Source organism: Bos indicus x Bos taurus, chromosome 4, assembly GCF_003369695.1.
Source record: "Bos indicus x Bos taurus breed Angus x Brahman F1 hybrid chromosome 4, Bos_hybrid_MaternalHap_v2.0, whole genome shotgun sequence".
NCBI lineage: Eukaryota > Metazoa > Chordata > Mammalia > Artiodactyla > Bovidae > Bos > Bos indicus x Bos taurus.
In genome coordinates, this window is record NC_040079.1 from 75,669,371 (window position 1) to 75,689,274 (window position 19,904).

The window sequence follows — 19,904 nt, forward strand, 5'->3', positions numbered from 1 at the left end:
CTGCAATGAGGGGGACCTGGGTTGTAACCCTGGGTGGGTAAGATCCCCTGGAGAAGGCAATGGCAACCAAACCCATATTCTGGCCTGGAGAATTCCATGAACAGAGGAGCCTGGTGGGCTGCAGTCCATGGGGTCACAAAGAGTACGACACAACTGAGCAACTAACACATTCTATTTGTAGGACTGATGTATCATGACTTTTATTCTTTTTAAGAGGTATCCTAAAAAAATAAATAGAAGATATACAAATTTTTTAAATCGGATAAGCATTATTCTATCTTAAAATTACTGTAATGGTCCACTGGGCTCCTTTGTAAATCTAAAATACATTATGGGATCTTAGTAATCTTATTTTTCATATGTCTCAAAACATTTTGCTACTTCATTATCTGAGTAGTTATTTCAATATAATTTTTCAATTATTCCTAACTCTGACAGAAAATGACTAAAAGAATAAGACAACAGAAGAATGATACACTTGCTTTGTATGGTGTTTGGTGGTGGTGGTTTAGTTGCTGAGTTATGTGCGACTATTGCAACCCCATGTACTGTAGCCCGCCCATCTGTCCATGCGATTTCCCAGGAAAGAATACTGGAATGGGGTGCCATTGTCTTCTCCAGGGGATCTTCCCAACCTAAGAATCGAACCTGGGTCTCCTGCATTGCAGGCGGATTCTTTACAGACTGAGCTACGAGGGAAGTTTTGAATGGTGTTTTTTAACGAAAGGTGATTTTGCCCCCCAGAGGAGGACAATGTGTGGAGATATTTTTCATTGTCCTAAATGAGGACTGTTTCTTAGCACTTTGTTTATAGAAGCTAGGAATACTGCTACACACCGTAGAGTGCATAGGTCAGCCCCTGACAACAAAAATTTATCATAGCCCAAAATGTCAATAGTGCCAAAGCTGAGAAATCATTTTTCATGTTATGCACATAAAGATAGAAAAAAGAAAAACTGACAAAATAGATATTTCAGAATTTTCAGATGAGTCAAAAGATGATTGCAAAGACAAAGACAGCAGTATAGTTGTTTCTAAGTTTGATTGTGAAATTGAAAATCTAAGACTCTGAGTCTCCAGGGGACGATATTCTAGATGAGTGTTCTGAAATTCAAGCATTGATGAATGAACAATACGTTTATAAGAACAAAAAGGAGCCACGGTATTTTCATTCAGTTAGTCATTCAACATGAAAACCGCATTGTGCAATCTTTTACAACAAGAACCAGAACCATCTCATTTTTCCAAAAGTGTATGTAATCTTTTTTGATATTTGTGCAACTAAATGTATTGAAAAGGATCACATGTGAACAGATGACAAAGGCAGGTGTGTAAACAAAGGTGGTTGGAACAAAACAAATACTGTAAAAAAAATTTAATGCATCCAATTAATCATTCTAATTAGTGTTTATAAAACTAAAAGTGAAAATGTTTTGCAATTATGAAGCAGAGATGACTGACTTCTCTTCAGCAATACTAACAAAGTTCACAAAAGTATTGAGTTTTGAATATGCAAATATAAGAAGTACCAGTAAGAATAAGCTAAATTTATCAATATGCATTTGAAATCATTTAGAGCTGAGACAAATTTGATTTTAAGAAAATTAAATATAAAAGTGTTACAGCACAAAATAAAGCTTTTGTTGTTTAGTGAAATACCTACTTAATCCTTAAGTAATGGGCTACCTGGTACATTATAATTTTGATTAACTTAATATTTTAAGCATATTTATAATGTTTAAAGACTTCTCCTTACTCCTTAATAAATGTAAGAAAATCATTCTTTAATTTCTTAAACTTGGCAAGATCTAAGAATACTAAGAATGTATTATGAGTTTTGCTGTACACTTTGAAATGAAATCTAAATGTAATATTATGAAAACCTTCAAAGTTGCTACAACCTCTACAGTGTCATAACAAAACTGATTTTAAAACAAGAGTTTTACAAGGAATTTCTGAGTGATGAATAAATGATACTCAATATTTTCAGTAAATGATGTTCAGAATAACAGCCTTCATTAGATACCATGGTTCACAGTTTAAAGTGTTTTAAAAAATAATATTAAAACAAAATTAGAAAAATAAATATACCTTAACAGACTGTAAGATACTAGTCCCCTGCTCAGTTTCAATTTTGCAATTATCACACTCAATATTTTGGACCTTTACACAGCCAGACCCTGATGACTGGATATTCAAATCTACAAATGAAAAAAAGAAAAACCAAGTTACTATGGCTAATGGCTCCAAAGCATTTAAGTATCCCGCAGAAATTCAGTTCCTCAGTCATGTTCATAACGTTACAGAATTCTGGAAAGAACATAGTTGTTAGTAATCTCCCTCTAAAGCTAAGGGACCTCCACCACAGCAGGACCAGATGTAAAGCCTTTTTCTACCAGTTTTTAAAAAGCAGTTATTTCTGCTGGCCTCTATCATCTAAAGAAAGGAAGTAACATAGGAGGTAAACAAAGGAGGTCAAAGATTCCAGATTCTTATAGGCACACCTGGGAAAGATTATAGAAGCCTCTTTCCCACTGAGAAAATACACACACAAATCTGAGTAAGAATACAGCAACTTAACATCATTATGGTGAACTGGATAAGTCAGTTAGATTATTCTCTTTTAAAGCGCAAAGATTTGTTTTCAAACCTCCCTCAAATTTAAAGCATACCGTAGGAGAAATTTATCAGTGTACATGATCATGACTAAGGTTTTCAAATCCTACCTCTAACCTTTCATATTATTATGCAGCTATATCACAAGGTAATCTGAAGTAATAAAGAGTAGAACAACTCTGAAAAATTTAGTACTGAATAATATTAAAACCTCAAAATTGTGGATAACAGTAATATACCTGAAAAAAGTTTAGAAAATTGTAGCGTACATACTGGGTCGTTTCTGACTCTTTGCAACCCCACGTAGTGCAGGCCACCAGGTTCTCTGTCTATGGAAATCTCCAGACGGGAATATTGGAGTGGGCCGCCATTTCCAACTCCTGGGGATCTTCTCCACCCAGGGATTAAACCCAAGTCTCTTACATCTCCTGCACTGGCAGGGAGATTCTTTACCACTGCACTACCTGGGAAGCCCAACTTTAACCTTAAACTCAACTTAATATGCAAACTTAGATGTCTCTGTATAAAAATTTAAAACACCAGTACTTAATACCCAATTCAAATATTGATGATTTCCCTTAAACCAGACCAGCGAAGTAATGTTGCTCCAAACACAAAGTACTGGGGCCTAACACTACAATGCTAGTAGTTATGGTATAAAGATCAGTTTCTACAGTTGTGTATATGGCAGTCTCTATAAAGGCAATATTTTGATTTGGATTAATATAAAAAACATAAAAGGCAATTTTACCCCATATTTACATGGATGCAAATGTAACTGGCACAGTTTTAGCCATTAAGTAGTGTTATAACATAAGGCTTGATCTTAGGCAGTTTAGATAGGAATGGAGAGAAGAAAACAGATTCTAAATATACTCTACCCTCAACAGGTGGGTAGAGGAGTTAAGGATAGATATTGAGTAGTGGTGGAAGTGAGAAATAGATTTAAGGGACTAGATCTGACAGAGTGCCTGATGAACTATGGACGGAGGTTCGTGACATTGTACAGGAGACAGGGATCAAGACCATCCCCATGGAAAAGAAATGCAAAAAAGCAAAATGGCTGCCTGAGGAGGCCTTACAAATAGCTGTGAAAAGAAGAGAAGCGAAAAGCAAAGGAGAAAAGGAAAGATATTCCCATCTGAATGCAGAGTTCCAAAGAATAGCAAGGAGAGATAAGAAAGCCTTCCTCAGCGATCAATGCAAAGACAGGAGAAAACAACAGAATGGGAAAGACTAGAGATCTCTTCAAGAAAATCAGAGATACCAAGGGAACATTTCATGCAAAGATGGGCTCGATAAAAGACAGAAATGGTATGGACCTAACAGAAGTAGAAGATATTAAGAAGAGGTGGCAAGAATACACAGAAGAACTGTACAAAAAACAGCTTCAAGACCCAGATAATCAAAATGGTGTGATCACTCACCTAGAGCCAGACATCCTGGAAGGTGAAGTCAAGTGGGCCTTAGAAAGCATCACTACAAACAAAGCTAGTGGAGGTGATGGAATTCCAGTTGAGCTATTCCAAATCCTGAAAGATGATGCTGTAAAAGTGTTGCACTCAATATGCCAGCAAATTTGGAAAACTCAGCAGTGGCCACAGGACTGGAAAAAGTCAGTTTTCATTCCAACCCCAAAGAAGGGCAATGCCAAAGAATGCTCAAACTACTGCACAATTGCACTCATCTCACATGCTAGTAAAGTAATGCTCAAAATTCCCCAAGCCAGGCTTCAGCAATACGTGAACCGTGAACTTCCAGATGCTCAAGCTGGTTTTAGAAAAGGCAGAAGAACCAGATATCAAATTGCCCAACATCCACTGGATCATCGAAAAAACAAGAGAGTTCCAGAAAAACATCTATTTCTGCTTTATTGACTATGCCAAAGCCTTTGACTGTGTTGATCACAATAAACTGTGGAAAATTCTGAAAGAGATAGGAATACCAGACCACCTGACCTACCTCTTGAGAAACCTATATGCAGGTCAGGAAGCAACAGTTAGAACTGGACATGGAACAACAGACTGGTTCCAAATAGGAAAAGGAGTATGTCAAGGCTGTATATTGTCACCCTGCTTATTTAACTTATATGCAGAGTACGTCATGAGAAACGCTGGGCTGGAAGAAGCACAAGCTGGAATCAAGATTGCCAGGAGAAATATCAATAACCTCGGATATGCAGATGACACCACCCTTAGGGCAGAAAGTGAAGAAGAACTAAAGAGCCTCTTGATGAAAGTGAAAGAGGAGAGTGAAAAAGTTGGGTAAAGCTCAACATTCAGAAAACTAAGATCATGGCATCTGGTCCCATTACTTCACGGCAAATAGATGGGGAAACAATGGAAACAGTGGCTGACTTTATTTTTTGGGGGCTCCAAAATCACTGCAGATGGTGATTGCAGCCATAAAATTAAAAGACGCTTACTCCTTGGAAGAAAGTTATGACCAACCTAGATAGCATATTCAAAAGCAGAGACATTACTTTGCCAACAAAGGTCCGTCTAGTCAAGGCTGTGGTTTTTCCAGTAGTCATGTATGGATGTGAGAGTTGGACTGTGAAGAAAGCTGAGCACCGAAGAATTGAACTTTTAAACTGTGGTGTTGGAGAAGACTCTTGAGAGTCCCTTGGACTGCAAGGAGGTCTAACTAGTCCATCCTAAAGGAGATCAGTCCTGGGTGTTCATTGGAAGGACTGATGCTAAAGCCAAAACTCCAATACTTTGGACACCTCATGTGAAGAGTTGACTCACTGGAAAAGACTCTGATGCTAGGAGGGATTGGAGGCAGGAGGAGAAGGGGATGACAGAGGATGAGATGGCTGGATGGCATCACCGACTCGATGGATATGAGTTTGAGTAAACTCCGGGAGTTGGTGATGGACAGGGAGGCCTCGCATGCTGCTATTCATGCGGTCGCAAAGAGTCAGACACGACTGAGCGACTGAACTGACTGAATTGAATGCTATTCTCACTCTTTCACTGAAACAGTTATAGACAAACTGGAGGAACACTAGTTGAGTATGAAGAAAACTGAACTATGTTGATTTGAGGGGCCTGTGGAATACACACATGGAAACAGTAAAACTGGAAATGGGATTCTGGCTCTAAAAAGAGGAATCAACAAATAATGAAGTTTGGGTAGTTCATTTTTATCTGAGCTGCCATAAAATTTTGCTTTTCTCTATTTCAATATTCAGTTTATTTTGTACTATCTAATGTGTTAGCAAATCTTCCTCCTCACCGTAGACTTTTATATTTTGAGATCAGGGTCTCTTACTCATCTAGGTTAGTTAAAAAAAAAAAAAAGTTGAGAAGCAATAAAGCATAGTTTTTCAGCAGACTTCAGTCAGTTCAAATCTCAGCTCCACCACCTTATATCTGAGAGACAACAGGCATATTTTTTTATCTATCCCACTAGAAATTAAGTTTCATGAGGGCATGGATCTCCTCTACTTGTTCACCCATAATAAATACTCAGTATATAAAACTTGTGCTGTGCTGTGTTGCTTCAGTCATGTCCAATTCTTTGCCACACTGTGGATGGTAGCCCACCAGGCTCTTCTGTCCATGGGATTCTCCAGCCAAGAGTACTGGAGTGGGTCGCCATGCCCTCCTCCAGGGGATCTTCCCCACCCAGGGGACTGAATCACTGTCTGTAGTTTCCTGCATTGACAGGTGGGTTCTTTACCACTAGGGGGGGTCATCAAACTTGTTGTATTTCAATTCTCTTATCGAAAATGGTGACAAAAACGGTGTCTATAATATAGTGCAATTGTAATTAGAAAAGATTATCTTAGAAGTGTTATCTGCTATTATGATCATTAAAAGTATCTTGCTTCAGTCCTAGGAAGGCAGAGAACCTGGGAAGACTTTCCTAGAGAAGTGTCACGGAAACTGTGGCTTCCATGTGAGAAATAACATGGAACTCAAAACACCTAGAAAACATATCTGGCAGCCATTATCAATTGACCTTTCTGGGGCAATCTAACTATGTGTTTTTCTTCAAAGCCTGCAACTCACAGAAAATTTAGTTAGGCCAAAACGAATGCTGATGTTTTCAGTAAGAAGCCGGGTGCCTATTAGAAACCAAACACTTGGTCCAGATTAGATGGAACATACTGTAGGCATGGCTGTTTCGGGAACAGACCCCAGGCCATGAGCAAGTGGAAATGCGGACGGCCTGCCATGCCACTGAATGCATTACCAAGATACCTTAACCCTGAAAAATAAAACAGTTTGTTATGGACAAAGTGCAGTAACACAAATAGGAAGAAAGTGTCAAAGGAGGATAGGACAAAAAAATGTTATGTGGCTTAGGTTATTCCAAATCACGTTTCTACTAGATTTATAAAATTGCTATAACTGAAAACGTAATTCCTAACTGCTACTCAGAAACCCAAAGTAGAACAGAAAAAAAAAAAAAAAAAAAAGACATAGCTTCTGAAGGGGTCAAGAGTAAATTACGCTGAAAGGTCTCATCCAAAGGGACAAATTAAAAATGCACGTCGGCTTAATTTCAGAAGTTCACACGGTGTGCCCAGGACCCAAACCCGTTTTACAGTCACTTGCCAAACTTCAGGGGCGCGTTCACTTCCACGGACGCCTGGTGGTCGATGACATCAGCCACGATGGTCACCTCCTTCTGCGCCTCGTCGTAGTTCACCTGCAGGCCGGCCAGGGCCCGCGCCCCGCCCTCCACTCCGCTCACTGTGACCAGCACGCGGTCGCCGTCTGGGTAGGTGAGGGGGTCCAGGGGCCTCACGGTCAGGTGGCATGGGAGCCGCGCCCGCAGCCGGCCGAAAGGGCTCACCAGCAGCGCCCACTCCTTCAGAGTCCCGCGCACAGGGTCAGACCTAGAGACCTCGGGCTGGGACCCACCTGAGCCGTACAGCCGGGACTGACATGTCCCACAGGCCCAGCGCCCGGTGGCCTCGCCGGCCCACACTCTGAGCAGACAGAGCCGGAGGCAGCCCAGCCCCCATCCCGAGAAGGGGAACATGGCGTGCCCCTCTTTCTCCCCAAGATTACTTCAGCCTCAGGTTAGTCTCCCCACGTCCAGTCGGCTTGCCGCTGTGCTGACCAAGCCAAAAGGGAGACACTTGATAAGAGGGCTGGCTGAAGCAACAGCAAGACCGCTCACTTCGTTTAGCAGTGTAAACGTCAGCTACACGGGTCTGGGCGGCAAATTGGAATTTTAAAGTTCTAAGTATCCATCCAGTTCTAAGTATCCATCCTGACCGGAGCCCCTCGCCTACTCCCGCCCCTTTCGCAAAGGCCGGTGGGATAGGTAGTTCCAATGGTGGCCAGATGTTGAAGGGCTCGGGCAACTAAGAAACTACATTTCCCAGAAGGCAATGTGCAGGATGCTAAGTAGGGCAGGTGTTGGACGGAACTCGGAAGGCCTGCGCTTTTCCCTCAAGCCCATTAGCCATTGGAGGGACGGGGCGGGGGGGGGGGGGGGGTGGGAATCTACACAGGAACCCACTGGCCAATGGAAAGCGAGGAAAGCAAAAAAGGGGCCAGACTGCTTGGTTTCCTTGGATACCGAGGACGCGACTTCTCCGAAGAGGGTGGAGCTTTGGAGTGAGACGGAGGAAGATACACTGAGAAAAATTAGGAGCCTAAATAAGAATTAGGACGAAGAGAAGAGCTAAGAAACTGCGCTTTTAAAGGTGAGAACGTGATTTAAAATAGGAGTACCCTCAGTGAGTGGTTAGCTCCAAGCGGCATTAAATTAGTGCGGGTTACCCTGGGATGGAGAATACCTCTGCAAGAGGTTAATGACTCATTAGTGATCTCAAAGGAAACTCCCTCTTCGAGAGCAAATGTAGTAATAACATAAGCGTCCTGTCTCCTTTCAGACTCTAAATGACCTCAGGCCAGTCATTGAATGTATCTGAGTTTTAACTGCTTGCTCTTAAAATTAGGTCAATAATACCTTCTTTGTCGTGCCTCAAAGGTTTTTTTATTTTAGGGATTAAATGAGATAATGGATGTGAACACCGGTGCTCAGGCTGTCAAGCTGCAGTTTATACTATTTTTATTTTATATCTAAATATCCTAATGAACTGAGCTGAAGTCCTCAGGGGCCCAAGTCACAGAGTTCTTTGCAAGCCATTACCTGTTTAAAAATTCAGTGTTTTTCTTAAGTTATCCTTTCCTCCTTTCTGTCCTAGTCCATCTCCCTCCTTATAAAGGCTCACTCATGATAGGTGCAAGCTTTTAGGTTCATCAAGTTCCCACTGCATATTAGTTCTGCCCTTGGCTTTGTGTTTCATTTCGTCAAAATTATTCAAACTGATCTTCAAACTGTCTTTTTAATAAAATCCCACAGGAATAACTTTGGGAAAGGCATTGGTTTAAGCATCTTGAGAATGCATTCAACTTAGTTGTTCAGTTCAGTTGCTCAGTCGTTTCTGATTCCTTGCGACCCCATGGACTGCAGCACACCACGCCTCCCTGTCCATCACCAACTCCCGGAATTTACTCAAACTCAAGTCCATTGAGTCGGTGATGCCATCCAACCATCTCATCCTCTGTCATCCCCTTCCCCTCCTGCCTTCTATCTTTTCCAGCGTCAGGGTCTTTTCAAATGAGTCAGTTCTTTGCATTAGGTGGCCAAAATATTGTAGCTTCAGCTTCAACATCACTCCTTCCAATGAATACCCAGGACTGATCTCCTTTAGGATGGACTGGTTGGACCTCCTTGCAGTCCAAGGGACTCTCAAGAGTCTTCTCCAACACCACAGTCCAAAAGCATCAATTCTTCGGTGCTTGGCTTTCTTCACAGTCCAACTCTCACATCCATATTTACTATTTCAAATAAATGAAATAAAACTGACCAAAACCGTTACTTTTTGGATCATCTGAGCTTTAAGATGGAGATTATGTACGTTAAGGTTAACATAAGATATTAAAAAGTTAGTGATACTTTTATAAGTCTGATGTCATGTAGCAAGTTTGTCCACATATCAATAATAACCAGTAAAAGTACACCTTCCACCTTTATGAGATTGTTGTTTTCAGAGCATGTTCACATGTATCATGTCATGGTATCCTCACAAAATACTCTGTGTTTAGCAGGGCAAGTATTATTATGCTTACATTATTGATGAAGAAACAAGTTTTGAAAGATTAAGAAACAATTAGAAGGTCTGACCCTCTCACCACTCTACTAAAAGGTCCTTCTATCTTCCTGACACCTTTGGAGAAAAAAAATTATTTACGAAATGAATAGAAAGTCGTATATAACTTCCCTCCATATTTAGAGTTTACTTGTAAAATATTTTTGCACAGTCAGTTTTTTAAAAGCCATTCCTGCAGTCATGAACATGCAGTGCTGGTAGGAGTATGTTCTTAAAACCTTCAGAGTTCAGTTTAGCAATATGCATAAAGCACCTTCAAAATGTGTGTATCCACAACCTAGAAATTGTACTTTTTGGAACTTAATGTAAACATAAAATTAGGGATATTCACAAAAACTTACATTCAAGGAATTTTTTTACAGGATTACTTATGATAATAAAGAACTGAAGCAACCTAAATGTCCAAAAATAGGAGGGTGTTACATAATTTGTGAACATCTGAAATATTATGCAATAACTTAAAAATTATATTTTGAAGACTGTTCAATTATATGTGAAATCTTCTACAACATAAAGAAAAACCTATAATTCTCCTTCTTTGTATGGAAGAACTACACCCACAACTACCACACTCACATAAAACTTCCCTTTGACACTTCCAGTCATCCAATGTTTAGAGGTTTTCCCCTCAACAAAAAGCAATTTCTGTGACACCAGCTGGATGTCCTACAGTTCAACTCAATTCTGACACTAAGGTTAGATCCCATAGGTTAGGGGTTCAATTCCACAAAACTGCTCCCACCCACCTCAGATGCCGATCACAAGTAGGAGGTCCTCAGGTTACCCACAACTTCTATCCCATTTGGCTAGAAATTGGAGATTCCCACAAGCCCCTCCTTAGATTCAATTAATTTGCTAGCGTGGCTCACAGAAATTGGGAAAATACTTGAATTTACCATTTTACTAAAGGATTAGTAAAGGATACAGATGAATAGTCAGATGAAGAAACAGAGCATGAGGCCTGGGAGGGTCTGGACTGCAGGAGCCTCTATCACCCTGGAGTCAGGATGTGTTCCTCTCCTGGTGCGGATGTGTTTACCAATCTGGAAGCTCTCCAAACTGCATACAGTCTGATTTTTATGGAAGCTGCATTATGTAGGCTTATCAACTCCATTTTCAGTCCTTCCTTCTCAAGAAACTTGGGGGCAGAGCTGTAGATTCCAAGCTTCAAATCATGTCTTGTTTTTTCTGGTGACCAGACCTCATCCAGGAGTCTACCCAAAGGCACTTTCATTAAAATAAAAGACACTCCTATGATTTGGGAGAATGGCATTGAAATATGTATAATATCATATATGAAACGAGTCGCCAGTCCAGGTTCGATGCACGATACTGGATGCTTGGGGCTGGTGCACTGGGACGACCCAGAGGGATGGTATGGGGAGGGAGGAGGGAGGAGGGTTCAGGATGGGGAACACATGTATACCTGTGGCGGATTCATTTCAATATATGGCAAAACCAATACAATATTGTAAAGTTAAAAAATAAAATTAAATTAAAAAAAAAGAAAAGAATGGGGAAAAAAATGAAAAACTAAATAAATAAACAAAAGACACTCCTATCACCCAGGAAATTACAAGAGTTCAGGAGCCCTTTGTTGGGAGCCAAGGGCTGAGACCAATGGATATATATTGTTCTGTTATCTCACAATAATGTTAAGTGACATGAGTAAAATATCAAATTGTATGTACAGTGTATGATCTCAGCTCTATAATAAAAATAACAGGAATTTTAACATAAAACTATATATTTAAAATATATGTTAAACAATTATAGAGAAACACAGCTTGATAACAATGGTAAGTAAGACAAATTACTTTATCTTTTTTTGTGTGTGTCTTCAATAATGAATATATATTATATTTATAATAAAAAAAATTTAGATGCATTTCTTAGCATGTATTGTTTCCTAAGACTGACTCAAATAATAGGTAGAGGATTTCTTACCATCTAAATGCCCATGAATATTTTACTTAATAATTAATATTCAATAAGTGTACAATTTAATATAGCATGATGAAATTTTGTCTGAGATATTTTATATTTTACTATTCTGATAGTTAAAGCCATGGTTTAAGCAGCTGTTTCATAAGCTAGCCTAGTGATTAATTTTTGACACCTCGTCCTGTGATGAAGACTTAACATACTCCAGACAGCCTAATGGAACAAATTCATTCCATACTGGACAATACATTCTGGAAAGTGAATGACAGTCTCTCATTGAGTGGCCGAGTCTTTTCAAGTGTGGGGGCAGGGAGGGTGGGGCCTCTGCAGCTGGGAGTCCTGGTCCGCCTAGGGCTCTTTAAACTTTCCATTTGGCTGAAGTACACCAGGTCCTGATCACGCTCAGGAGATCCCTTCCCTGTGTCTTCCATCCCCTTCACAGGGGCCAGCTGCTGTGATTTACAGAGTCCTTCCCGGAGTTAACCCATCATCAGCCCCCAAGGCTCTCAGGCTGCAAAGTTGTGAAGATTCAAGGCTTTTTGTGGATGATAGGAAATGGTCCTCACATTAAGTTCTGTGGACTGAATCTATTCAGAAAGGGATCTCTCTCAAGTTTTAAAAAAGGGAAATTTACTTGCGTCATACTACAGAAATAAGAAACTTAAAAGATTTGTGCTTGAAGATCCAATAACTCACAATTGTAAGGTCACATACAAGGATAAGTATTATTATAAGTAATTTCATTACAGCATTTTAAAAATGCCAGTTAGGTTTTATTAGTTGCAGAGCTCTACAACTCTTACACCCTATGAATGACAGATGATACTTGCATGAAATCAGCACCTGTCTTCCATCTTATAAGATACTCTGAGTGATATCAGTCACAAAAATCATGTGTGGACAGCCACAGCAGGCTGTCACAAAAGCAAAAAGAAAACCTACAGGCTAGGAGAAAATATTTGTAAACAATGTGACCAATAAGGGCTTAGTTTCCCAAATATTTGCAAACAATGCAACAAACAAGGGGCTTAGTTTCCAAAATATACAAGCAGCTCGTACAACTCAACAACAAAAAATAAACAATGCAATCCAAAACTGGGCAGAAGACCTAAATAGAAATTTCTCCAAAGAAGAAATACAGATAGATGGCCAATAGGCACATGAGAAGATGCTCATCACTAATAATTAGAGAAATGCAAATCAAAACTACAATGAGGTACCACCTCATACGAGTCAGAATGGTCATTATAACAAATGCTCGAGAGGATGTGGAGAAAAAGGAACCCTCCTATACTGATAGTGGGATTGTACATTGGTGTAGCCCCTGTGGAAAACATTATGGAAGTTCCTCAGAAAAGAATTATCCATATGATCCAGCAATCCCACTCCTGGACATATATTCAGACGAAACTATAATTCAAAAAGATACATTCACCCCTATGTTCATAGCAGCACTATTCATGATAGCCAGAACATGGAAACAACCCTAAATGTCTATCAACAGATTTAATGGATAAAGAAGATGTGGCACATATAAACAGAGGAACACTACTCAGCCGTAAAAAAAGAATGAAAAAATGGCATTTGCAGCAACATTAATGTAGCTAGAAATTATCATACTAAGTGAAGTAAGTCAAATACAGAAAGACAAATACGATTTCCCTTATATGTGGAATCTAAAATATGACACAAATGAAACTATGAAACAGAAACAGAATCACAGACATAGAGAACAGACTGGTAGTTGCCAAGGAGGAGGGATGGAGTGGGAGCTTGGGGTTAGCAGATGTAAGCTTTTATATAAGAATGGATAAATAACAAGATCCTACTGTAAAACACAGAGAACTGTATTCAGGATCCTATGATAAATCATAATGGAAAAGAATATATATATCAATAATGGATATATATACATGTATAACTGAACCACTTTGCTGTACAGCAGTAATTTACACATTATCAGCTATAAGCATTAGTCGCTCAGTCATGTCTGACTCTTTGCAACCCTGTGAACGGTAGCTCTCCAGGCTCCTCTGTCTATGGAAATCTCCAGGCAAGAATGCTGGAGTAGCCATTCCCTTCTCCAGGGGATCTTCCTGACCCAGGGATCAAACCCAAGTCTCCTGCATTGCAGGCAGATTCTTTACCATCTGCTGCTGCTGCTGCTGCTAAGTTGCTTCAGTCTTGTCCAACTCTGTGCGACCCCATAGATGGCAGGCCACCAGGCTCCTCTGTCCCTGGGATTCTTCAGGCAAGAATACTGGAGTGGGTTGCCATTTCCTTCTCCTATGCATGCATGCATGCATGCATGCTAAGTCACTTCAGTCATGTCCGACTCTGTGCAACCCTATGGACAGCAGCCCACCAGGCTCCCCTGTCCACGGGATTCTCCAGTCAAGAATACTGGAATGGGTTGCCATTTCCTTCTCCCTTTACCATCTGATACTTCAACAAAAAATTCAATAAATGAACAGCAGAGGGCATTGGAGACTTTTCAGAAAAAAAAAAAAAATGTAACCTACAGAAAGGATTCTGGAATTCACTTTAAGTGAGGGGTGCCCTAGGAATTTGCTAACTTAATTATAAACTTTTGAAATAAATATATCTTATAACTTCTGTTCTTCTTACAAAATCTTAATAAACTCAATAATAGAGTTTATTATTATCTAGAGTAATAACTATAATACTAAGAAGTAGTTAATGAATATGTAGGTAATCCCATTTGAAATCCCATGTTATTTGTTTTCATGCAGATGATGTACCAGAAAAAGCTTCTTAGTTAATGTAGTCAAATTTCTCTCACATTAAACACTTTGAGAAATCATCTAGTTTACAAATATCTGAAGAAGATTCTCAGGGTATACATTAAAGCAATATGTGTGTGTGTGTGTGTGTGTGTGTGTGTGTCTAAGATAATATTTACTGCAAACAGAAAGTTAACTTAGAAAAACTTTAAAAGCTCACTTTAGGCTAGAGTTCTTGTATGTGCTAACTCTTCACTGCACTTCTACAAAGCAGCAATACTGTTGCAACCATTCACATTGCAGTACCATTAACATATACTTTTGAGTAGAAATTTCATTTACATTTTACATATTTTGAGGCAATACTGTTAGTTGTGTACAGGGTCAGGATTAATACTACTTCTCGATAAAACTGTTGTCATTAAATAATATCCCTCATTATCTCTAGTGCTGCTTTCTATCTCGATACATATTTTAATCTAATAATAATATTTTCATCCTTTTATTTCAAACCTGTGACATTATATTTGGGACTTGTTTCTTATAAACAGAATATAGACAGATATTTTAAATCTAATTCAAGAACCTGTATTAACATGTAAATTGAATCTACCTTCTTTTTTGTAATTACTTTTACATTTATACTTATTCATACCATCTTATTTTGTGTTTTCTATTAACCTTGCCTTTTTGTGCCTTTTTTGTTGTTCTTGCTGTTCCTGCTGTTCTTCATTCATGTCTTTAGTTTAAATGTTTTTCTTTGTTCATCCTTTGCCTCTATAGTAATTTGAAAGGCTATTTTCTTCTAATCATTATCCTTAACTTTTTCACATACTCGACTTAACAAATGTCTAATCGATCAATATCTCTATCTTCATCTCAAATAATAGAATTCTCTAACATAAGTCTGTTCCCTTCTATCTCTCATGTCATTTATTGTCTTGTGCTTTTTAGTTCCACCTTGTTTTTGAAGCCAAGCAACTAGTTATTATTATTGCTGTTTATATTTAAAGCTTACTTAAATTTAGCAAAGTTTACCAATTTATTTGCTCATCTCTTTCCTTCTAGATTTATTTTTGTTTGAGAGTCTTTGAGTAATTTCTTCAGACTATGAAGTGTTTTTATTTCAACCTCACTCTTAAGTAATAACTTAGTTGACATATACTGTCTCTCAGTGGGCTTGCCAGGTGGCTTCAGTGGTAAAGAATCTGCCTGCCAATGTAGGAGATGCAGACACAGGTTCTATCCCTGAGTCGGAAAGATTCCCTGGAGTGGAGTAGGAAATGACAATCCACTCCAGTATTCTTGCCTGGAAAATTCCATGGACAGAGGAGGCTGGTGGGCTACAGTCCATGGGGTCAGAAAGAGCCAGACACGACTCAGTGACATGCACACAAGCATTGTCTCTCAGTATCTCTGAAGAAATACAGTTTTTGCTAATGAGAAGTCTTCTATTTGTCTAATTTACTTCCTTTGTGGAGAATCTATTTTTTATTTTTGGTTATTTTAAAATTTTTTCCCTTTGTTGTAATAGTTTACATTTCAGTATTCTGTGTATGTTTAGATCTTTTTGTTTGCTTTGGTTTGTTTTAAAGTCAAGTTTGCTGCTGCTGCTGCTAAGTCGCTTCAGTTGTGTCCGACTCTGTGAGACCCCATAGACAGCAGCCCACCAGGCTCCCCCGTCCCTGGGATTCTCCAGGCAAGAACACTGTGGTGGGTTGCCATTTCCTTCTCCAATGCATGAAAGTAAAAAGTGAAAGTGAAGTCGCTCAGTCGTGCCCGACTCTTAGTGACCCCATGGACTGCAGCCTACCAGGCTCCTCTGTCCATGGGATTTTCCAGGCAAGAGTACTGGAGTGGGGTGCCATCGCCTTCTCCAAAAGTCAAGTTTTTTGAGGTATAATTCACACAAAGTAAAACTCACCCATCTAAAAACAAAAAAATATACAACAAAAACCCCAAAACTTTCTCCAAATCCAAGGTTGCAAAGATTCTCCTCTACATTTTCTTTTGGAAGTTTTTTTACTTTTAGGATTTACAATTAGGCCTATGCTTCATTTCAAGTTAGTTTTTATAAATTAGTTAGAGTATGAGGTGAGGAACATTTTTTTACATGAGGATGTTAAAGATCAGTTGTTCCAGCATCATGTTGGAAAATATGGTCATCTTAACGGATTAAAAAAAAACCAAACATTTAGCAAAATTCAATACCTAGTCCTGATTAAAAACCCTCCACAAACTTGGAAGCGAAGGAATCTCCTCCACCTAATATAGGCATTCATGACAAACACACACTCAGTGCCATGCTGCTGCTGCTGCTGCTGCTAAGTCGCTTCAACCGTGTCCGACTCTGTGTGACCCCATGGACTGCAGCCCACCAGGCTCCTCCGTCCATGGGATTTTCCAGGCAAGAACACTGGAGTGGGGTGCCATTGTCTTCTCCGACTCAGTGCCATACTTCACCATAAAAGACTGGATGATTTTTCAAGATCTCAAACAAGGCACAGCTGGGCACTCTCACCACTTGATTGTTCTGGAGGCCCTAAATGTTATAATAAGGCAATAAAAGGAAATGAAAGCCATCTACATTGGACAGAAAGAAGTAAAACTGTCTATATGCAGACATGATCATCTTAGTAGAAAATTCTAAGGACTATTATACAAAGCTAACTGAATTAATTTACAAGTTTACAAGAAACAAGGTCAATAAAAAGATCAATTCTAAGGGCCAAAAATGGCATTTGGAAATTGAAATTTAAAGACAGTGCCATTTACAATAAAATACAAAATGTGAAATACTTAGGGATAAATTTAATGAAATATATACAAGACCGATCTTCTGAAAACCATGAAGCACTGCTGAGAGAAAATGAAGATCTAAGTGGAGTGAATTACCATATTCAAGGAAAATAAGACTCAAGGTGGCATATCACTCACACTAATTATTGATTCATTGTTCAGTCAAAGATTTTAGCTGGCTTCTATTTTAAATTCTATTTAAAAAATAGAAATTGACAAGTTACTTCTAACTGGAAATGGAAATGGAAATGTAAAATGCCAAGTATAGCCAAAACAATTTTGAAAAAAGAGCTAAGTTTGAGGACTTATCCTACTTAATTTTAAGACTTATTTTAAAACTGCAATAATCAACACAATGTTGTATGACTGTAAGGAGAGACATTTAAATCAATGGGACAGAATAGAGACTATAGAAATAGACCTAAAAATATCTGGTTAGTTAATTTTTGAGGAAGGTGCTACTATAATTATAATACAACAATGGGAGGAGGAGACTTTTCCCAACAAATGTGCTGAAACTTTAAATACCCATATGCCTCTCCATCCCTCCTCCAAAAGAACATTAACCTTTACATCACAGCATACACAAAAATTTGAAATAGTTAAAAATTGCAAATAGAAGAGCTAAACTATAAAAGTTCTAGAAGTAAACATAGGGAAAATCTTGTGACCTCAAGTTTGGCAAAGATTTCTTAAGATACAAAAAGCATGAGTTAAAAAAGGAAAAATTATAAATTGGATTTCCTCAAAACTCAGAAGTTTTGCTTTTCAGAATGAAGAGACTAGGAAAGATTGAGAGAAAATATTTATAAAACATTAATAAGCAACTTGTATCCAATCTCCAATTAAAAATAAAATTAAAAAAGGACTGTATCCAGAATATGCAAATAATTGTTACAATGATATGAAAAACTATTTTAAATGAGCAAACAAAAAATTGAACATACGTGTAAACTAAGAAGATATATAAATGGCAACTAAGCCCACAAAAAAATGCTCAAAATAATTAGTCATTATGGAAATGCAAATTGAACCACAAAATTATTAGATACTATTCAAACCTACCAAAATGGCTAAAACTAAAAATACTGACAATACCAGGTATTGACAAGGATGTAGAGCAGTGGGAACCCTCATACATTGCTCGTAGGAGTATAAAATGGGACAGCCATCTTGGAAAACCATTTGACTGTTTCTTACAGAATCAAACATAATTTACCATTTGACCCAGAAATTCCATTCCTAGGTGTTTACCCAAAATATACATTCACATGAAGACTTGTACTTAAATATTCGTAGCAACTGTATTCATAATAGCCAGGAAAGAGAAATAAACATCTACCAAATGGAGAATGGCAAATAAATCATGGTGTATTTATACAATGGAGTATCATTAAGCAATAAAAGAAATGAAATATTGATATCCATAACAATGTATATGAGCTTCAAAAACCTTATGCTAAATGATAGAAGCCAGAAACAGAGAAGGCAATGGCAACCCACTCCAGTATTCTTGCCTGGAAAATCCCATGGACAGAGGAGCCTGGTAGGCTGCAGTCCATGGGGTCACTAAGAGTAGGACACAACTGGGTGACTTCACTTTCACTTTTCACTTTCATGCATTGGAGAAGGAAATGGCAACCCACTCCAGTGTTCTTGCCTGGAGAATCCCAGGGACGGGGGAGCCTGGTGGGCTGCCATCTATGGGGTCGCACAGAGTTGGACATGACTGACGTGACTCAGCAGCAGCAGCAGCAGAAGCCAGAAACATGTATGATTCTACATACATGAAATTCTAGAAAAGGCAAAACTACTAGTGGTTTCCAGGTGCCTGAGATGGAGGGGACAGAAAGGGAAGGAGCACTGACTGTAAAGGGGCACAAAGGAAATTTTTAGAGCAATGGGAATGTACATGGCAGTGATCACACCCTGTCCATATTTGTAAAAACTCATCAAATGTATACTTACAATGAGTTTTGTTTAACATAAATTATATACCTCAATAAAGCTGATTTTTTTAAATTTACTGAATTCATGTTTCCCCATTCCTCTCCTACTCCTGAGTATGAGACCCAAGTTCAGAGTTGTTAGGTAGCATTATAGTTCAGGGTGGCTGTCTAGTTAGTGGTGTCTGACCATTCTGATTCCTCCTGAGATGTGTATCCACCTGGGTCCCCTATGTGGGCCTCCATGCTGGCATCTTCTGAGAATCCTACATCCCCATTTGATGCTCAAATGTATGATCCACAGAACTTTCTGAAGTAACGTCTTATCATAACAGCAAGGGCTCTTGGGGTGCAGCACTCCCGGTCACCCTCAACACCTCTCCCACTCCACTCTAAAATCTCTTCAACCCTCTCTGCTTTATCACATGAAAGGGTAGGACTGATGATGGCTCTGGAAACTTGCCACTTTCCCCAAGTCCTATTTGGCAAGAGAGGCACATTATCCCTCTGATGTCCTGCAAAGTCCAAGTTTCACTGTCTCATTTCTTGAGCTTGATCATGAGTGGACACAGTGCCTCAGGGGACCATGCCAGCTTGATTCCTCACCACCTCTCCTTGTTCCCCAGCTCAGAAGGTGTTTTGATTTATTTTATTTTTAATTTCTTCTTCCAACGTACAATAGGAAGATTATCTTGCTAAATATTCTTCTAA

General features: G+C 39.0%; 2 protein-coding genes across 5 annotated transcripts in view; one reads left to right on the forward strand and one right to left on the reverse strand.

The window, feature by feature from the left end:
* Window positions 1-7,893, reverse strand: part of FAM185A (family with sequence similarity 185 member A) — a 90,741-nt gene extending 82,848 nt beyond the window's left edge. For 2 of the 4 annotated variants that reach the window (XM_027539753.1, XM_027539754.1), the window contains exons 1-2: window positions 7,185-7,892; window positions 2,092-2,201 (exon numbers count right to left, since the gene is read on the reverse strand). In XM_027539753.1, coding sequence (XP_027395554.1) covers window positions 2,092-2,201; window positions 7,185-7,614 — 540 coding nt within the window. In that variant the 5' untranslated portion in view covers window positions 7,615-7,892. Of the gene's footprint in view, window positions 1-2,091; window positions 2,202-7,184 lie in introns of all 4 variants that reach the window. The other 2 variants (XM_027539756.1, XM_027539752.1) reach the window with 2 other exon arrangements.
* Window positions 7,894-8,097: 204 nt separating this feature from the next.
* Window positions 8,098-19,904, forward strand: part of CCDC146 (coiled-coil domain containing 146) — a 142,239-nt gene continuing 130,432 nt past the window's right edge. The window contains exon 1 of the mRNA XM_027539758.1: window positions 8,098-8,287. The gene's annotated coding sequence lies outside the window, so the exon portion shown is untranslated. The remainder of the gene's footprint in view (window positions 8,288-19,904) is intronic.